The 16281-nt window shown below is 38.6% G+C and overlaps 1 protein-coding gene across 1 annotated transcript in view; it reads left to right on the top strand.

The window, feature by feature from the left end:
• The window catches only part of ATP8B1 (ATPase phospholipid transporting 8B1), a 34664-nt gene that overhangs the window by 11748 nt on the left and 6635 nt on the right, over window positions 1-16281 (top strand). The window contains exons 9-22 of the mRNA XM_062599739.1: window positions 287-369; window positions 2275-2433; window positions 2593-2681; window positions 3467-3657; window positions 4575-4783; window positions 5916-5959; window positions 6085-6241; window positions 6887-7075; window positions 7973-8085; window positions 8446-8610; window positions 11243-11354; window positions 12861-12936; window positions 13885-14017; window positions 15251-15536. Coding sequence (XP_062455723.1) covers window positions 287-369; window positions 2275-2433; window positions 2593-2681; window positions 3467-3657; window positions 4575-4783; window positions 5916-5959; window positions 6085-6241; window positions 6887-7075; window positions 7973-8085; window positions 8446-8610; window positions 11243-11354; window positions 12861-12936; window positions 13885-14017; window positions 15251-15536 — 2006 coding nt within the window. The remainder of the gene's footprint in view (window positions 1-286; window positions 370-2274; window positions 2434-2592; window positions 2682-3466; window positions 3658-4574; window positions 4784-5915; window positions 5960-6084; window positions 6242-6886; window positions 7076-7972; window positions 8086-8445; window positions 8611-11242; window positions 11355-12860; window positions 12937-13884; window positions 14018-15250; window positions 15537-16281) is intronic.

Below are 16281 nucleotides of genomic sequence, written 5' to 3'. Positions count from 1 at the left end.
AAATAATGATTCCAAGAAGCTTTACCTATTTATAGTGAGCAGAGGTAAAGGGGTGCTACACTATAAGATTTGAGTTTAGAAAAATGACTAAACCATTTAAGAACTAATCTCTTAGTTCCTGGATTTTTCGCATTCAGGAACAATAGATTTGCAAACGCGTGACTTTGCCATTGCTTCAAATAAGGTAACTGTGGCATGTTGCTTTGCTTCTTAATTTAATGTTGTTCAGACTTCTCTAGTGCATTTATGTTTTTATTAAAATGACCTTTTTATCCTTTCTTCTTAGTGAGACTAACTTAAAATTCAAAATGGCACTTGAGGTAACAGACAGATATCTTCAAGAAGAAAGTGCAATGGCAGACTTCAATGGTTGGTACAGTTGTATTTTATACTTAAAAACTATTCAAATGTTGCTCAAGCAGTTCATAGTACAAATAAATAAAACATGGGTGCAGACTAAAATCACAGAATCACAGAAGGGTTGAGGCTGGAAGGGACCTCTGGAGATCATCTAGTCCAACCCCCCTGCTCAAGCAGGGTCACCTAAAGCACATTGCCCAGGATCACATCCAGGAAGGATGTTGCTAAAGGTGCATGTGATTCTGGAGTTAGTGGTTTCTTGGCTTTTTGTCACATTGCAGTGGAGGTTATACAAGGAAATTGTGCTCCTGAGCAAAACACTCAGCAAAATACAGTCTATCTGAAGATGGGATCTATGTTGTGAATAATCTATGACACATTGAGTAGAGAGGATTGAGTAAAGTTTTATTAGTATTTTTCTATCTCTTTTCTTTGGAAAAGTGTGTTTGCTCTTGGGAGTAGATCTGGAAAATAGCTTCTATTATCATTATAATCCAGCTACATTCTGTGTGTATTGTGAAACTTGAAAGGGAGGAATCCATTCTCTTACTGAGATCTGAAATTAAGTTTTATCTCAAGATTAATTTTTTATCAATCTTAAACTTATAAATGCTTCAAAGAAGAAGAGATTTACAACAAAGTTAAAACAATATATTTCCTTTGTATTTGTACTGATGTATTCATATGCCCTTCATAGCATAACATAGCATAGAGTGGCTTGGTGGAGTAGATAAGTAATGACTGCACTGCAAGAACCAAGGAGCGTGAAATGAAATGAGCAACTGACAGATTCAAAATAATCAAAAGGGAGGCACTTTTCCATGCAATACATAGTTAAGCTAAAATTCATGCTATGGATGCTAGAGGATGTTGTGGATCTAAAACATTTGTGCCCTCAAGGAACTCTTACTGAGCAGATTCATAGGGAAAGAGAATCTATCTGCAAAGACATCACCTCTAGTTCAGGAAATCCTTTGGCCACAAGCTGTTGGGGGACGGTGACTGTTGGCTGATCCTGTACTTTTACTCTCCCTTGCCCATCCACCATTCTCAATTAGAGATAGGGAGGTCTGTGCTAGAGAAACTATGGCTTTGACCTGGAACTGCTGTTCTGTGTTCCTCTGTAGCAATCTGGGTTTTTGTTGCTATTTACTTTTTAAATTCTTTTTTGTTTGTTTGTTTTTTATGAGACAGAATTGTGATGATGGTAAGTGCAGCTTGAAACAAAAATTTACAATGAGCTTGATTTTGGGGGATGTAAATATAAATATATAGCACCAAGTGACCAGTCATAAATTAGTGAGAATAAGTGCGGGTCCTAAAAGTCAAAGTCAAATGTCACTTTTTTTTTTAGCCAAAATATTCACAGATATCTGAATAAGTACTAGTATATTTCATAAGGTTTGTAAGAGGGGTGGTGGAATGTAAGTTCAACTTGAAACTGTGTGGTTTGGATACTCTTTCCCTGTTGGATCACTGCTGGTAAATCTTCAATGGCAAAATAATATCAAACACTGATGCAGAACATGGCATTCATCTCAAGTGTAAGATCCAAAGACAGACTCACTTTTGTATGCAGGCCATGGTTGAGATTTGAGAATATTAAGGTGTACAAGAATGCTAGGTGTCTTATTTATGAGTAAATGCTGTACTGGTATTGGTGCAGAAATGTATTCTTTCTGCTACTTCAGTGTGGAAGGAGAATACCACTGAAGAGGCCATATTTAAAATGACAGCAACACAGTACTGAATATTTGCCCACCCAAATTTTAAAAGAAATGGTTCATTCAGAACAGTTATTTTTTCATTAAAAAAAAAAATCCATGGAATAAAATTCCTTGTATAGTTAGGTAGAAATTGATACAGTTTAGTAAAACTGATATGTATTAAACATATTCTTCTGCAAATTTTTAGGTCTGATTGAATGTGAAGAACCTAATAACCGACTGGATAAGTTTGCAGGAACATTATTCTGGAGAAACATGAGTTATCCGTTGGATGCTGATAAGATCTTATTACGTGGATGTAAAATCAGGAACACAGACTTCTGTCATGGAGTAGTCATATTTGCAGGTATTTATGAAATGAACACATGTAGTATTTACTGCCTGGAAGCACGTCCTATGAAATGACATGATATCCTTTGCTTGTAAACCTTGGCTATATTTTATGTCCCAGTCTTATAAAATAGTAGTGATAACGCTTGCATGCAATTTTATTTATTTATTTTAGGTGCTGATACAAAAATAATGAAAAATAGTGGAAAGACCAGATTTAAAAGGACACAGATTGATTCCCTTATGAACTACGTGGTTTATACTGTAAGCCTTTTTGTTTAAAATCCAGATGTTTGAGATCATTTTAAGTGAGTAAACTGAATGAATACAAGTTTAGGAAACTTTCTTTTTTGTTTTTTTGTTTAAGTATGTTTTCACTTTATTTGAACCTTGGAAGCTTGACTCAAGTAGAAGGGACTCTAAAGTGCTGTGTAACTCTCAATGGAATCTGTGACCCCAAATTGCATATATAGGCAGCCTACACAATGCAGAAAGATACTTCAGAAAACAGAGCTGCATGTGCTTCTCTTGTTTTTGCTAAATCATTGGATAAAGAACTGAACTTAGATCCTGGTCCAGAGATACCTTCTGCCTGGAAGGTTAAACCCCATGCTTTTCTTCCTAGACAAGTACCGTTGTCTTGTGTGTTGAGAAGAATAAGCAGTGTCCTCCAATCTGCATTTCACTTTTGGAAAGTAGCATGTAAAAATGAAGCTATAACCTTGGGCAGGGAAAGAGTAAAAAGGAGCTAGACTGTCATCACATGCTGGGACTTACCTCAACGAGTCTGTGATTCTGCCCCTGCTCCAAAGATGTTCCTGTACCCTATCCATACCTGCCTAACTAAATGTAAAGAAATATAAATGATACTTAGAGAGTAGACTAAAATTAGAACTCTAATTATGTGAAGAGACTGTTTTGGGAAAGATTTGCTTCCCTTCTATTTACTTTTAAAGAAATATAATATTCTATCTTCAACATGGAGATTTGTGAATTAAGTCTAGCAAACATTTTTGAAGCGTAACCAGCCCTCTCTTTGTGTGTTGCAGATCTTTGTCTTCCTCATCCTGCTGTCAGCTGGCCTTGCCATTGGACACACTTACTGGGAGCAGCAGATTGGTAACTCCTCTTGGTACCTCTATGATGGAGAAGACTACAGCCCTCCTTACCGTGGCTTTCTTAATTTTTGGGGATATATCATTGTTCTGAATGCCATGGTTCCCATTTCCCTTTATGTGAGGTAGGTAAATTAGCCTTTAAATAGCTGACTATAGAGTTGAATTATCTAACTTCAGAGTTAATGGTGAATTAACTTAATTCTCCATTGGTCAAAACAAACAGAGCTTCATGTTGGGTAGGAAAGCACATTAATTCCGCCTTTAATTAATCCCTTGCAATTCTGTTTTACGGAAAAGTTGTTGAATTTGCTCCCCCTCTCTATTGGAATTTTAGAAGAAAGTGAGATGTGCTGTATTATTTTTTGTTTAAAATCATAATCTTTGACTCAGAATTTAAGGATATCAAGCTCTTACAATATTGAGTATATTTGTTTTATACTTTGAATAGGGAAAACTGTTTCCCAAGCAATCACGTCTGAAAAAATTGCAGGATTTATCTTGTCAGTATTTAACTTGTTTAATTCTACAGTCTTTTTTAAGAATGTGCATGGAAGAAACTACTTTTAAAATAAAATTAAAATGAAAAAATCATATAGTCCCAGTTTATACCTCAAAAGAGAAGCCTTTCTTACTGCCCTATCAAGTATGAGTAACTTTGCTTTTGGCAGATCTGTCTATAATGTAGGTCCAGCCTTCTACTACTGCTGTCCAAATTGTGCTTACAATGCTATTCCCAAGTGGGATTTGTATTTGTTATTGGTAATAGCACCATCATTACTTTTGCACTGATAAGGGGCCTTTCACCAGTTACTGCACTATTGAGCAGTAACTAGTAACTAGTTTGAGTCACTAGTTTGGCCTCTCTAAGGGTCAGGGTGCTCTGTAACATGATGGTCAATGCTACATCTTAAACATCTGGGCTATGTAAGCAATTTGAATCCCTGAAAATATAGTCAGAGCTCCCTGCATGTGATAGGCTGAGAATATTTTGAAACATGAGGTGATGTCGGAAGTAAGAACTTTGTTTTATTTCATTTAGTGTTGAAGTGATTCGTTTGGGCCAAAGCTATTTTATAGACTGGGACCTGCAAATGTATTACCCTGAAAAGGATACAGCTGCAAAGGCCAGAACCACCAAACTGAATGAACAGCTTGGACAAATCCACTACATATTCTCTGATAAGACAGGAACACTTACACAGAACGTCATGACATTTAAAAAATGTTGCATTAACGGCCAAAGATACGGTAGGTCTATGCCACTGTGGCTGCACCCAGTAATAAAACAGTTTTTAATTTCAATAGCAAATGCCAAGTTATTCTGTTTCCAGAAATATGTTTTATTGAGTGAATTGACACTGGGATTTCCAGTGGGCCATTTGAAGCCTTTCGCTTCTCTCAGACCTCTGTGTGTGGATGCAAAACATAAGGGGATATCAACAGCAGCTTAGGGAAGTGGAAGTTTTTCATGGTTCTGTTGCTCTGGAGAAGGGAAGAGACAGTGACTGACCCCCTTATGATGTCCCAGTAACTAGGTTAAGTATGTGGCTCAGGGATCAAGTCTCTGGCTGGGATGGACACCAGAACAGAAGCGCTGTCCTGTGAGTCCTAATTTGTGACAGCAGCATATGCTGAAACCTTAAAAGTTATTATATAGCATAGCAGCAGCCTCTAACTCGTTTTTCATTTTTAGCCTATAAACCTGTTCAGGAGGTGTGTGTGTGTGTCTGTGTGAAATGAGGTATGTGTGAGTCTTTTTAGTTTCAGCTCAACTTCTGCAATTTAGCCCTGGAAATGAATAAAGATCCAGTAAAATTAATGTTTTGGAGGGCTTTCCACTGTTTTCTCCTTTAGAAAGGGCCTGACTGGAAACCTTCCAGGAGAAGACTCAGAAATGAGTGATTTACAGAATGCTTTACTTCGGGTAGAGACACTCCTTGGCCAAAATTGGTTTAGAAACACGTAAGAAAATGTAATGAAAGCAGTTTTTCGTTTTGATGTTTGATAGTTCTGTTTCCAAATTTGCTTGGTTTATAATATTTAAAATACACAGTGAACATACTCCAAAACTGAACTATAGTTTGATCAGTTCAAACAACAAGGAATACAGTGTGGTAATGACGTGTTTTTTAAACATCCCATCTTTGAAGACGGAGGTAGAACTTCTGACAGTGAAAATTGCCTTAAAACAACGTAGACATTTTATGACAGTTCTATGTCCTTCCTGTAGACAGAGATACCTGACAGGATACAAAGGTACTGTTGTGAATAAATTTGCTTTATCTGAGATATTCTAGTATGATTGTTTACTTTGTGAAAGAGTTGTAAAAACTTTGTTTTTCTCTTGTATGCCTTCCAACTGATGGTGCTTGCATTGCAGGAGACTTCAGGGATGGTTCAGGGCAGCTTCAAAACCACCTGGAGGTAGGTCACTCTGATTCATCCCTAGGGTGGGTAGTGAACCCTCCCTTGCCAAAACATGAAGACAAACGGGTGGGCCTGAAGCAATTGCACATGAAATGACTCAGCCTTTCTCTTCTTTTACCCAGCAAGTTGATTTTAGCTGGAACATGTATGCAGATGGAAAGCTCTCATTCTATGATCACTACCTGATAGAGCAAATAAAATCTGGAAAGGATCCAGAAATTCGACTGTTCTTTTTTCTTCTTGCCATTTGTCACACGGTCATGGTTGATGTTTCTAATGGTGAGTGTTTCTTCTGTGTAAGGAGAAAAACCAGTTCAAATCCAGTTGTGCATGGAAGAGGTCAAAAACTAAGATCTATCACAAGGTAGGAGGGAATGTTAGACTGTTCTTTTAAATTAAACAACAGCAAGACTCAGTGGAATTCCTTGTGCTGAGTTTAGCTGCCTCTTTATGATAGGAGGACTGTCATGGCAATTGCCGTTTTGGTAAATATGCATCTTAAATAACAGCAGACTTAGAAAGGTAATGGAGCTGTTTATACAGAGGTCTTGTGTTTTCTGGTTATTGAACCTTTCTCTGAGCAGATCCATATTTAAAGTCTCGAAAGCATAAACCCCGAAAAAAATGAAAATGATATTAACATGATCTCTGATTCCATATGCAGTTGTGCAAGTACAGATATTTTTGAAGACCTGTTGTTTTCAGTGTGGTGAAAAGAAGTGTTCGTTGTTCCTGTGCTCTGTTTGCACTGCTGTCAGTTTATTAGACCCAGCTTCAGAAGTGGAAAGGGTGTGGTATTACATTTGCAACTCTCAATTATTTTAAGAAGTGGATGAGAAGTTTTTGCTGTGGTATTTGATGGCTGCCCTGTAATGCTCAAATGTACCCTGGCTTTCTTTGCTTTTCACTGTTTCAATGACGCAGGTCAGCTAAATTATCAAGCAGCCTCTCCAGATGAAGGGGCCTTGGTTACAGCAGCCAGAAACTTTGGCTACGTTTTTCTTTCACGAACACAAAATACCATCACTATAAGCGAAATGGGGACTGAAAGAACTTATGACGTCCTTGCTATCTTGGATTTCAACAGTGACAGGAAACGAATGTCTGTCATTGGTAAGTTGATTACAACCAACCTTTAATTTGCAAGACCTCTTACAAAAACTTCGGAGGCTCAAAATCATGTATTGCGATTGTATAGTGTTTGACTCCTAACACTAATGTGTCTAACCTGCTCAGCTTACCATTCAGAGACCAAAGATGACTAAATGTTAGTGATAGGCTTGTATAGCCTCTCAGCAGAGGTAAAAATTGGGAGCAACGTGTTATGAGGAACTGAAGGCAATCCGTATTTTGTACGGGAAAAAGTAAATGCAAGGGAAGCTGTCTGAGGTCAAGAAGTTTTGCTGTGTGACACGGTCCTATAATAGATTTCAATCTGCATAGCTTTAGATTGCAAAAGAGAGACTTTGTAATTAGTTGCAAGTGTGTTTACTAGACTGTCTTGGTGTTTAAGCATGGCATCTGCTGAAGACAATCTTGGTCACCTTAGAAGAAATGTTATAAAGCTGATTTATTCCCCTTTCCTCCAGAGAGCAAATTTGTTTTATTTGACATTTCTTCTAACTATAGCTATAGGAACTAGGTTTTCAGGCTGAGATATGAATAAAGAAATCAATCTTGAATCAGTTACAGAGCTAAATTTTTTCATTATTATACTGTGCATCATCTCTCTGGTGTATGTCTCTGCCTAGCTCCTATGGGCAAGTGAGAAGTTACTATTATATGAAACATCATCAAAACCATAATTCTTGGGAGTTCAAGTATCTTGTCCCCTTCTGAAAGGGAAGACGATGCATAGTGCGACTATGTTTAGAGACGATGCACTAGAAAGAAACATGATCTTGTAGTTTTGGTAATTAACAGCAGTAGACTTAAAAATCTAATTTGAAACAGCTTCTCTGTCTAGATTACTTTAACATTTTGTCCCATCTCTTATATTTTACCCAACAGTAAGAGAATCTGAGGGAAATATCAGGCTATATTGTAAAGGAGCCGATACAGTAATTTTCGAACGCTTGCATCCAAGGAATCTAAAGAGAGAAGCTACAGAAGAAGCACTGGATGTATGTTTGCAATTTATATGCTGTTTTCACAATAATGTTTTAAGTTCATTTCTACCCATAATCTCATTTTATTAATCCCTTTTTCTAAGCTAGTAGAACACATGCAGACCTATAATTCATAGTTGTCAATATTTCAGATCATTAAACTTAGTTTTGTTTCTCACTTCTCTGTTTAAACTTGCAATTTGCACTGCTTTGTCAGCTATAATTTATTTTTTAGCTTTTTGAAATGCCAAGGATTAATTGCACAGACAAATTTGTTATATTAGATTCATGTCTGATGCTTATTATCTTAACTGATGTTTGGTTTCAAAATGAAGGGTTTTGTTTTGAGGATGTGCCTTTTTTGTTGTTTTTCAGATTTTTGCAAATGAGACTCTTAGAACACTCTGCCTCTGCTATAAAGACATAAGTCATGAGGAATTTGAAGTATGGAATAAAAAGTTCATGATGGCCAGTGCAGCTATAACTAACCGTGATGAAGCTCTGGATAAAGTATATGAGGAAATAGAAAAGAACTTGATTGTAAGTAGAACTTTAAAGTTTTAGTGCACTTTTTTTCTTATGTAAGCAGAAACAGTTCTTTAAGAAAATAGATTATTCTTGCTAGGATCTTTTGATTGAGGTTTTTTGAGTATTTTATTGGCCAAGTCAAATTCCAGAGAGCTTAACAGAATCATAGAATCAGTGAGGTTGGCAGGGACCTCTGGAGATCATCTAGTCCAACCTTCCTGCTCAGCAGGGTCACCTATAGCATGTTAGACAGGGTTGCATAAAAGAAAATATGTCTTAAAAAAAAAATGTTTCCCAATTCTTACGGCCTGAAGTAATTTTAGTAAGCCTTTCTACTCTGTGATACAACTTTTATACGTCAGAGGGTTCGTTTAGTTTCATTTGAAGACTGAATATAGCGTCATGTGTGATGCAAGAGTGAACAGATCACTTTGTCATCTAAAGTAGAAGGTCCTGGAAGCAACATGAACTAAGCTCTAAGTTATATTTTGATAAGCAAAACCTGCAAAACCACATACTAGCTTTGGGGAAAAGAAGTCAACTTTAACTGCATTCAAGTGAAAGATTTTCTGTATAGAAACCCGTTACTCTGAACCATATCCTGTTTAGATGCCTGCTCTATGATCTTTAGAGAATTTTGGTCAAAATTTGAGAATATTTTGTTGCTTATGAAGAAATACCTTATTTTAAACTTCGACTGGTTGGTTGTATTTTTGGAGGTCACTATAGAATTGATTTTTTTTTCACCCTTCAAGCTGGGAGGAGGGGCTGACACACCAGAGGACTGTGCGGCCATTCAGAGAGAGCGGGACAGGCTGGAGAGCTGGGCGGAGAGGAACCTCCTGAGGTTCAACAAGGGCGAGTGCAGGGTCCTGCACCTAGGGAGAAATAACCCCAGGCACCAGGACAAGCTGGGGGCTGCCCTGCTGGAGGGCAGCTCTGCAGAGAAGGACCTGGGGGTGCTGGTGGATGACAAGCTGACCGTGAGCCAGCAATGTGCCCTTGTGGCGAGGAAGGCCCATGGTGTCCTGGGGTGCATTAGGAAGAGTGTTGCCAGCAGGTCGAGGGGGGTGATCCTGCCCCTCTACTCAGCCCTGGGGAGGCCTCATCTCGAGTACTGTGTCCAGTTCTGGGCTGCCCAGTGCAAGAGAGACATGGAGCTACTGGGGAGAGTCCAGCGCAGGGCTACAAAGATGATCAGAGGGCTGGAGCACCCGCCCTACGAGGAAAGACTGCGAGAGCTGGGCCTCTTCAGCCTGGGGAAGGGAAGGCTGAGGGGGGATCTGATCAATGTGGACAAGAACCTGAAGGGAGGGTGTCAAGGGGACAGGGACAAACTCTTTTCAGTTGTCCCATGTGACAGGACAAGAGGAAGTGGGCAGAAATTGAAGCACAGGAAGTTCCGCCTGACCGTGAGGGGGAATTTCTTCCCTGTGAGAGTGACGGAGCCCTGGCCCAGGTTGCCCAGAGAGGTTGTGGAGTCTCCTTCTCTGGAGATCTTCAAGGCCTGCCTAGATGCAACCCTGTCTAACATGCTCTAGGTGACCATGCTGAGCAGGGAGGTTGGACTAGATGATCTCCAGAGGTCCCTGCCAACATTACCCATTCTGTGATTCTGAATTCCTAGCTGATAATAATACTTACTAACTGTTTAATATGAAAATTATTCAGATCAGATCTCACTTACTTTCACAGCATTTCAACACTGTAATTTTTAGACATTTTAAACTTGCTAATTTAAGATTCTGGAATGCAATCTACATAGAAACTTCTGAGCAAACAATTTAAAAAGCAGTAACCATAAATAGGATTTGTGTCCTACTCGAACTACTGAAAAACTGCTTATATCAGATACAGTTCCTTTGCTTTGCTTACTAATATTGTCTCTGGGTGAATTTCACACAGAAGGGTTGAGGTTGGCAGGGACCTCTGGAGATCATCTAGTCCAACCCCCTGCTCAAGCAGGGTCACCTAGAGCATGTTAGACAGGGTTGCATCCAGGCGGGCCTCGAATATCTCCAGAGAAGGAGACTCCACAACCTCTCTGGGCAGCCTGCCCTGGTGCTCTGCCACCCCCACAGGGTGAGGTTTTTCCTCACGTTCAGATGGAGCTTCATTTCAGTTTGTGCCTGTTGCCTCTTCTCCTGTTGCTGGGCACCACTGAAAAGAATCCAGCCCCATCCTCTTGACACCCTCCATTCAGGTATTTATAGACATTGATAAGAATTATTTTATCTGCAGTCATAATCCTGGTATGGCAAGTAAATCATGCAGATTGAGCATGCTAGACAGTATTCCTCTCATTTCTCTTTTACACCACTGAGTTAAGGTTTCTAAGTAATACAGTTTCAAACCTTGCATATTTTTTTTTAATGGAGAGTGCTTCATATGGGTTTCTGAATTAGAAAATTGACTATAATTGAAGTGTTTTTTTCAAGAAAAATTTGTGTGTGATTGGGAAATCTTACTGCCAGAAGAAAATTATTTTGATCATTAATATTGTACTCTAAACTGTTGAAAAGAGTTGTGCAGTTTACAATGCTTTCTGCTCTGATACAGAATAGTTTTATTCTCTTCTATATCTGAAATATGTATACAAAACTGATTTCTTTTACTAAATACTTGCGTTTCATCTAACTCCCAGCTCCTTGGTGCGACAGCTATTGAAGACAAACTACAGGATGGAGTTCCAGAAACAATTTCCAAACTTTCAAAAGCTGGCATTAAAATCTGGGTACTTACTGGTGACAAAAAAGGTGGGTTTACTTATAGCCAAAGAGCTAGCAAAAGCAAGATAGTATCTAGAAAATAAACAGAGACAAATGCAAACTAGAAATAAAGCATATGTTTCTAGAAAACCTTAATATGAAAGTCATTTAAATCACAATTGGAGGAATTTCTACGAGATGTGCAGTATTTCATGCCAACTGTTCTCAGTACAGAGTTTGTGAGATGGATTTCTGTGTAATTTGTGTTCTTTCAGCATATTAGCCTAGATGACTTATTTTGTGACTGTTTTCTGTAGGGAAATATCCAGCTACTGCCTTTTCCAAAGCAAAGTAAATGCAGGGCTATTTACTTTTAACTACCGGGCTTGCCTGGCTCTGCAGGTAGGAACACCTCCTTGGAAGATCTTGGTGAAGCTAGTTCTGTTTCCATATGTCAGTCCTCCATTACATGTACTCCGTGTTGTCATGGGTCTGAAACCTCAGTGACTCGTATCATAATTGTGAATATTGTCCTCTTAAGCTGCAGTTCAAAGCACAAAATCTCTTTAAAGATGACAAAAGTGCTATGTTATGTCAACACTTCCCATAAAGTGTCTATGTTTTTTAAGAATTGTACAAACCATATAATCTTTTTTTTGATGACAAAAATTATTTTGTGGTCTCATTAACTCACTGTCTTAGCCTCTCCTGCCCTAATTGCTTGTCCAACTGTTGTAGCCTCATCAGACTTCTGCCTCAGACTAATCCCTTTCTTTTTTCCCTAACTCTCCAGTCTGCATTTGACTCTGAACATGGGTTTGGGACATCAGTGAGAACCTAATGAACTTATTTCTTCAGTCTGTGTTTCAGTATCCCAACTATTCCAGCTTGAAGCAGCTGTGACTGTCCCATTCCACTAACATAGCAGTTGCGCTGGAGCATTAGCAAAATGTGTGATGTGATCAAACACTGTTCAAGGAATCCAGCATAAGGACGAGATAGCAAGGCATACTCTGTGGTCAGTTCTGTCAATAGTTTTTGATGTAGGGACTCTCTGACATGGAGATGGCATAGCCACCATCAAGTTAAATAACCCTTGATACATCTTCCTTTCAGAATTGCTAATAGACTTTTCCAGGTCATTTATAGTTCCTTACTGTGGTATAGTGTATTCAGAATATCATGTGGCAGTGCACTCTACCATGTAATATACTGTTCCATGGTGTTGCATGGGAAAAATAATTTCCTGTTGTTAACTTTAAACCCATCACCAACTGCATCTTAATTTCCACATAGCTCGTGTTTTATGAGAAATAATCTATAAGCACTTCCCCAACTTCTCTGTGCCATATATGATTTTTATATTTATCTGCACTGTGTGGAAATGAAAACAAACTTTTCATACTTGAACACAAGCTTAAAATCTACTTAAGAGGATGTCAGGTAGTCAGGTACTTCTAGCTGCTCCCAACAGTAACTCATTACAGAATTTTGAGTAGACTTTCCTCCTTTTTTCTTTTCTTCTTCTTCTTTTTTTTTTTTTTTTAATTGTAGAAACTGCTGAAAATATTGGATTCTCTTGTGAACTCCTAACAGATGAAACAACAATCTGCTATGGGGAAGATATAAGGCAAGTGAAAAGCAAAAAGGATTTCTTAGGTGGAAAAAATTAAAAATGTTTAATTTTCAAAATCTTCCTGGTAGTAACATTGGCTTCTCCTGCAGTGATTCTTCAGTGAACTGAAGAGCATTTGGTAGCTGTTGTTCAGTTGTACATTGTCTGTTTCTTTGGATTTTTCCAGAATTGTAATTTTACAAGGCAACATCTTCATTGTGGGTAAAGATAGAGATGTACTATTATGGGAAAGCGCTCTTGACATTGAACTTGTGCTATATTTCAAATAAATAAGATTCAGCCCCGTGCCCTCTAGAGTAGAACTGTGGTCCAAATCCTCCAAAACTTAACATATTCCAGAATGCTCCCAAGAGCCCTTCTGGAGTGGGCTGAGTAGGTCTCTCCCTAGTCCAAATCTTGAGTAGTTCAGTATGTAGAGCAGCCCAGAGAGTGCTGCTGTAAGATTTGTAGGCAAATCTGTGCCAGGTTTTGCTCTCATAGCCTGTTCCAGAATTCCAGTATTACCCTGTCTGGTCTTTCACACAGTCCCATGCTCCTGTACGCAGCATGGATCCATGCTATAAAAATGTAAATGTGATGTATTGCATCCATAGGTTAGTGATAAAGAGTTTGTCAAAATGCTCGGGCCCAAGGAAGGCCTACATGGGGTTGGGAGAACAACTAGGACCTTGTAACAGTATGTCACAACTCTTCCTGACCCATTTTTCACTAATGGCAGGTGTCTGAACTTTTCCTCATTTGAAAAACAGCAAAGATATTGATTTAATGTGACTCTCTCTGCTGTTGCTTCTGCACTACCTCGAACATCACGTAATAAATAGCAAAACATTCTTGTAGCATATATTGCATTTCTTTCTTAGAGATTTCCAGTATGGGACAGCTCTAGTTTAGCTTAAAGTTTATCCTTGAATTTTGTGTAATCATGTCTGCTTTTCTTCCCAGTGCTCTTCTTCAAACAAGGCTGGAAAACCAGAGGAACAGAGCTGGATCAAGTACACATTCCTCTCTACGAATGAATGAACCATTCTTTCAAAGTGGTAGAGATCGTGCTTTAATAATCACTGGCTCCTGGCTGGTATGTACAAAAGAGATTCTCCTGCATTTTTGAGAATTTGGGGCCAGGAGTACCAGCATATCACAGTGTCCTCTCTTGAGGACTCTGTTCATTTGTCTACTTTGCTAAACCAGTCAGTGAAAACCCTTTGGACCTTGTGCCACCAGCTGAACATCCTTGATATTTATGCTCAGAAATATTTTTAGTGTTGAAGGGGGGAGGAAATAAAAAAGGTGCTTTGTAAAATAAGGAATGTCTTGGGCCTTTTGTATCATCTTGGTAGCTGCCATCAAAGTAAAACCAAACCTCAAAAAAAGCAGTTTGCAGAATGTTTATTCTTCATGGGGCTTTCAGTCTAATAGATTAAAAAAAAAGAGAAAAGAAAAAAGGGGGGGGGGGGGGGGAAACATGGCTGCTACCTTTACAGGATGCATGACTTCAGTGTAGGCACAGAAATCATTCTTGAAATGAAAAGTATGAGTGAAAGGGTAGAAAAAAAAAGCAAGAAGCTTGTTTCCTGCTCAGTCTTGCAATATAGTGCTCTCACAGGAGCTTATAACAGAGGAAAGAATTTCCAGCAGAGAAGGAACCAACAGAATTTGGCCATTACCCATCCTGTTGGCAGCCTGCTCTACAGACGGTTCTGAGGGAGAAAGACCCAAAACAGCCAAGAACTGTCTGCCTACATCTCAGTATTCCAACCCTAAACCTTTATTCAGTATACAAATATATAAATACTGTTTTTATTAAATACTGTTTTTCATAAGGTATAGTAAGCAGGCCTGGGGTCCCTAAAGATAATCTAGCAGGGGAATTAGCTAAAATTGCAGCTCTCTGTTAACTCTCTATTCCAGCTGTACTGCCTTAGAGCTAACTTGTGTCTATGTGATGCTCTGTGATGTGCTTAGCATGTATTTAGTGTGGTCATGTGCCCTTTGGGAGATGGGGAAATAGAAGACAGAGAGAGATTTTAAGTATCAGAATGTTTTTCAAAAGTGAATTAGCTTCTATCAGAAAAAATAATCCTTCAAACTCTACATGAAGTGCAGTGAAACTAAATACAAGTGTTTTGATTTTGTTTATCTCACCAATACATTTTATTCATTGTTTCCAATTGTTCTTTGTTGCTCCTCTTCAAGAGCGTATTTTTAAAATGTTCTAAAGGGGACATAATGAAGTTAAATATTTTGTGTGTGTTAAGGCAATTCTTAGAGTGCTATTTGAAACGAAGCTTATTTCTGTCTTGTTACACAGAATGAAATCCTGCTAGAGAAGAAAAAGAAGAAAAAGAAACTTAAACTGAAATTCCCCAAAACAGCAGAAGAGAAACAAAAGCAAATTGAGAATAGAAGAAGGGCTGAAGCTAACAAAGAACAGCAACAAAAGAACTTTGTAGATCTGGCATGTGAATGCAGGGCTGTGATCTGCTGTAGAGTGACTCCAAAGCAGAAAGCCATGGTGGTTGAGCTCGTGAAGAAATACAAGAAAGCTATTACTCTGGCTATTGGAGATGGTGCCAATGATGTGAACATGATTAAAAGTAAGCGAGCTGTAAAGTTTGTTTCATTAGGAAACATCTCTTCTAGGAGTTCTTCCACAGTTTTTTCACTACTAAGGTGTTCAGAAGAATCTAAAACTTACTTCATTACCCGTGTTAGCTTTACTTTGGTGGTTCTTCTTAGCTTCTATGTGTATGCTTTCCCTTTTTAAGAAAACCCTTTATGAAATGGTCAGTGTTTTGTGTTAATATGCTTATATTCCAGCTTTTTTCTGTAGTCATTGCCTGAGAAGGGACTTGGATCTCTTGTCCTGTTGTGAGTTACAGAAGTGTAATAAAATAAAAGGCAAAAGGAGAACTTTGCTGTCCTGTACTCAGAGGCATTAGCCGTACTGTACTGCAACTGGTGGTCTTTGAAATGCTTCCTGGAAAAAAAAGAACTGGAAGGGAAATTTCTGACTAATGATTTGTATTAGGAATTTGTAAACTGCCTGGTCTGTTCAATCAAGAGTTGCTTGTTCTGTCTCATCACTTATTTTCTGTCAGTCAAATTTCCCCTTTCTTTCCTTTCCTTTCTCTTGATGTCAGCATCCATTCTGATGGAGTAAGTACTGAGTGAAGGAATCCAAATGGCTGTGGACTCATGAGCAATAAATATCAGAGGAAGGGAGAGCTTATGCACAGTTGTGCTAGTCTTTTAAAGTAGCCTTTATGCTGTATACAGAAATAAAATGTGGCAGGAGAACCTGAAGTAAAGAGGATTGGTAGAGGATTTGTCCTCAGTTAT

Source organism: Rhea pennata, chromosome Z, assembly GCF_028389875.1.
Source record: "Rhea pennata isolate bPtePen1 chromosome Z, bPtePen1.pri, whole genome shotgun sequence".
NCBI lineage: Eukaryota > Metazoa > Chordata > Aves > Rheiformes > Rheidae > Rhea > Rhea pennata.
Note: the sequence above shows the minus strand (reverse complement) of the source record. Positions and strands in the feature narration are given on the sequence as shown.